Source organism: Entamoeba invadens (assembly GCF_000330505.1).
Source record: "Entamoeba invadens IP1 unplaced genomic scaffold scaff_1105074726593, whole genome shotgun sequence".
NCBI classification, from domain to species: Eukaryota; Evosea; order Mastigamoebida; family Endamoebidae; genus Entamoeba; species Entamoeba invadens.
The window spans coordinates 22,320-26,966 of record NW_004443647.1 but is presented as its reverse complement, the minus strand read 5'-3'; the positions used below and the strand labels follow the sequence as shown (position 1 = coordinate 26,966).

Sequence of the window (4,647 nt, the reverse complement as noted above, 5' to 3'; positions counted from 1 at the left end):
CAATTATTTTTTCGGATGAAACATCATCGTTCCAACAATCGACAGCATATAATATGGCATCACCCACATTCATTTTGAGTACTAAAATACATTTTCCCTGAGAATGAGCTTCTATAATTTCTTCTGCCTTTAAATTCGCAATTTTTCTTCGATATGCGGCCTTGAATGAGTGTATTATTTCCGCGTCACATTGTTGGAATACCGAAGTCGTGTTTTTCGGTAAAATTCCAGCCTTATGTGTGCAGGGTTTAATTCATACACATAAAATCCCCCTTTTAGGCCTTTGTAACTGTAGCCAAGTTTTTCTTCTTCAATAATCGTAGTTATGATAAGCTTGTGGCTTGGAGCATTATCTACTATAAGAAGAATGTTTCTGTTTTCTCTTGTGAGTGCTTCTTCCCCTTTGAGTAGCCATCGATGAATCAGCTCTATGTTCATCCAAGCATTAGTTTGAAAGTCGTAGAATTGTTTAACGTTGGTGTACTTTCCATCAGAGAACCACCTTGGATTACGATACTTTCCAACAACCAAAAGATTTTTTTTCTCCACTTAATGAACAGCATATCATAATTACAATTTGTTCTTTTCCTCCTTCCCTCCATGGTTATCAAAACCACTTGACAATGTTTTGGAAGGTAACAGCTTATAGAAAAGTCTCATTTCATCCGCGTTGTACACATTACCAGGAGCATACTGTGCAATAATTTCAACCAGCTTATCAATTGCCTCCTTGTGTTTATCTGGGTCAACTAAATTGCTTTCTCCGCACAATTTCTTTGATTTAAGTTGATTTCTTGAACAAAACGAAGAAATCCGATCATTTCAACGCATTATATCATCATATCCTTTTTCGAAGCAATATTTAGAAGCCAAGCTCTTGACAACATTGTAGAAAACTGGAGTATTGAATGACCTCACAGTTTCGATCATCTTGAGCATGTTCTCTTCCAAGTCTGGGTGTTTAACTTTTCTGAAAACCTTTGCATTTCCCGGTATTGATGGCTCAATTAAACTTCCCTTGATACCATACTTTAATAACATTCTCAGAGACTCGCGTTTTGGACATTTTTGTAAATTTTGGTTTATTATTTCTCTCAGTTTTTTCAATGACAGTTTCGGGGAGGCATTAGCCCATTATAAAATTTGCTTTTTTTCATCAATTAATAAAAATGTTTTTGGTAAAGACATGAATAAGTTATAAAATTATCTGTTTTTTTTAAATGACATTTGTGAGCCAAATCAAACATTGTTTAAAATCATCTTAAAGTTAACACTTGGTATTTTTTTTCTTTTTGAATTATTTTTCTTTTTTTTTTATTTTTATTTTTACATTTAAAAAGTGTTTTTTTAACTTTAAAAAATTGAGTTAAAAATAAAACGCCCGCTCTTGAGAGAACAAAATTTACCATACCCGCCCACTCTTGGGAGGTTTAATTGTAACATCTGTTATGTTAAATTATGATTGTTATAACTTTTAATGTGTTTTAATAATTGTATATTTGTTATAAAAAACACCATCTTTGTAATAGTGTCACACAAAAATAACAGTTTCATTTTAATTACTCTTTTGAATAATAACAGTGTGTGTTGGAAAACAATTATCACCGACATACATGACACTCGATGGTATAATCACACTGGCAAGCTTATTACATCCTCTAAAACATTTGTCTCCAATCGATGTAACACTTGTTGAAATTACAATATTGCTCAAACTCGAACATCCATCAAAACAACAATCTTCAAGTGTTATCACACTTTGTGGTATTGTTACACTACTCAGTTTTTCACATTTTAAAAAACAATATTCACTAATTTTTGTCACACTTGATGGTATAACAATATCACTCAAATTGTTGCACTTTGAAAAACATTTTTTATCAATCAACGTGACACTTGATGGTATTGTCACACTTCTAAGACTTTTACAATCTACGAAACAACCAGAACCAAGTGATATAACACTTGATGGTATTGTGACACTTAAAAGACCGATACAGCACGAAAAACAAAAATCTCCAATTGATGTGACACTCGATGGTATAGTAATACTATTCAAAGTGCTACATTTATAAAAACAATAGCTGCCAAGTGTTTTTATCGATGGCAATTCTACAGAACTCAGACCAACACAATTAGAGAAACATTGATCACCAATTTTTATTACATTTGATGGAATTACAATACTACTCAAACTTCTACATTTATAAAAACATGTATTGTTGATCAATGTGATATTAGACGGCACACTTACAATTTTAAGACTGCTACATTCAGAAAAACAACATTCACCAATAAATGTCACACTTGATGGAATAACCATCCTTCTTAAACTGTTACATTTATTAAAACATTTATAACCAAATTTTATCACACTTGTTGAAATTTCTATACAACTTAGATTTCTACATTTACTAAAGCACTTATTACTAAATGATGTTACACTTGATGGTATAGTCACACTGCTTAGATTACTACATCCATTAAAACAAGCATCTTCGATTGACGAAACACTTGTTGGAATTATTACATTGCTCAGATTGCTACATTTACTAAAACAACGATAACCAATCGATGTGACAATTGATGGTATTATAATGTTACTCAATTTGCTACATCCACGAAAACAACAATTACCAATTGTTTTTATTGATTTTATATTAACAGTACTGAGACTCGCACATCCATCAAAACAACAAACTCCAAGTGTAATTACACCTGGTGGTATTGTTACACTGCTTAGTTTTTTACATCCAAAAAAACAATATTCACCAATCAACTTGATATTTAATGGTATAACTATATTGCTCAATTTTTCACATTTAAAGAAACAATAATTACCAAATGATGTCACACTTGTTGATATTTCTATATTGCCCAAATTACAACACCCATAAAAACAACCAGAACTGATAGATCTGATGTTTGGAGGTATGACTATACTGCTTATTGTTTTACATTCACTAAAACAATTGTCTCGTAACGATCCAATGCATTGTGGTATTTTAAAGCCATATACTTTTGTGTTATTTTTAGTATAAATCACATTTTTAAATTTTATGTTTAAACCACTGTTTTTGACAACAGTTCCATAATCTACTTCGAACCACACGATAATTTCATAAAACTCCTTTTTTCTTATTACCTTTTTTCTTTTGTTTACTTCTTCATAATATTCATGATCACCCTCAACAACATTGACAATAAATCCATTCCCAAAATTCTCATTGTGTTTTTTCCACAAATGAAGTGTCTCGATGTTTGGAAAATGTTTAAATGTTTTGTTAGTCAATGGAATTGGGTTGAAGTGAAACTTCTTCATGTTGTCATTGAACTTCTTACATACAATCTTGAGATTGATAAAGTCTTTGATGGTATTAAAGTACATCGAGACTATCATCATGTGATAACTGTCGAGTTTGGACATTTTTTAAAATAAAGATTATTTGTCGGTTTAAATAATTTATGATAAAATTAAAAAAAATCAAAAAATAAATTGTTTTTGTTGGTTTTATGATAAAATACTTACTAATATTATTTTGTTTCGTTAAAAACTCAATCTACTTTTGAGGTGTTTTAGTGTTATTTTGAAATTTTTTTAAATTTATTTTTGATAAAAAATGTTTGATTAAAAAATTAGTTAATTCGACAATCTAATAATTTCCATTAATTCAATAGGTGAATAAGAACTTGTTTAATTAATAATTTTTAAATAGTAAATAGTATAATCTTCATATTAAAGTTGTTGTTCGACACAGTTTAATATGAAAATAATATTATGTTTTTAGGAACAAAAAAATAAAAAGTGCATTTGCCGGGACTCGAACCTGGATCTCCACCTTGGAAGGGTGGAATTCTGCCCTTAGACCACAAATGCTTCCCATAAAATTTAAAATCAAATTCTACACAATACAACAACATATTAACTTATATTTTTATAAAGAACAAATCAAAACAATATCTAAAATCAATTTAAAAAGCATAAAATAGTTTTTTTTTATTTTTTGAAAAAACACAAATTAATAAAGAATTATTTATTGTTGACAATATGTTTTTCAAGTCAGGTGTGTTTTAATTTCACAATGTCTTGTTAAATAACATAGTATAATGATAATTTGTTATTGCACAAAATTGTACTTCACAATGTAGCAGCCGCGTCTTCCGCAATCATCACAACACAAATGTCATCATGTGCAACTCTATATTCCAAATTTGTTCAAATGTGGTCTTTGTCTTAATTTGTACGTTTTAATATTATTCCTAAAGAAAACAAACATATAACAATCATTTAAAGTGTGTTTTATTTGTGCTAAAACAATCCGTTGCAACACATCTTCTTCTACTTCACTCCCAACTCGTGCAACCCATAGTTTTTTAAATGCCGATTTTTTGGTTTGAACAATCGAAGATTAGTCAATTGGTTTATCGGACATTGAGGAATTTGATCTTTTATTAATATTTGTAGATTCTATAGTTGGTATAATTCAAAATATTTTCACTTAACATAAAGACTCAAGTTAAGTTGGTTAATAATACCCAATTACATTTGACATCCATAACAAATAAACTAAAGTCGTACAGCTCATTGTACTTACTCAAGTCAAATGTTTTTCTTTACTTTTAGATTTGTATTTCATTTAATAAAGT

At 29.7% G+C, this 4,647-nt stretch overlaps 1 protein-coding gene across 1 annotated transcript; it reads right to left on the bottom strand.

Annotated features, from left to right (window-relative positions):
• Nucleotides 1-1,555: 1,555 nt before the first annotated feature.
• EIN_325220 (hypothetical protein) lies at nucleotides 1,556-3,427 on the bottom strand (the record flags this gene model as incomplete). The annotated part of the gene is made up of 1 exon (XM_004259703.1): nucleotides 1,556-3,427. One exon carries the CDS (start codon nucleotides 3,425-3,427, stop codon nucleotides 1,556-1,558), a length of 1,872 nt encoding a protein of 623 aa, XP_004259751.1.
• Nucleotides 3,428-4,647: the final 1,220 nt, after the last annotated feature.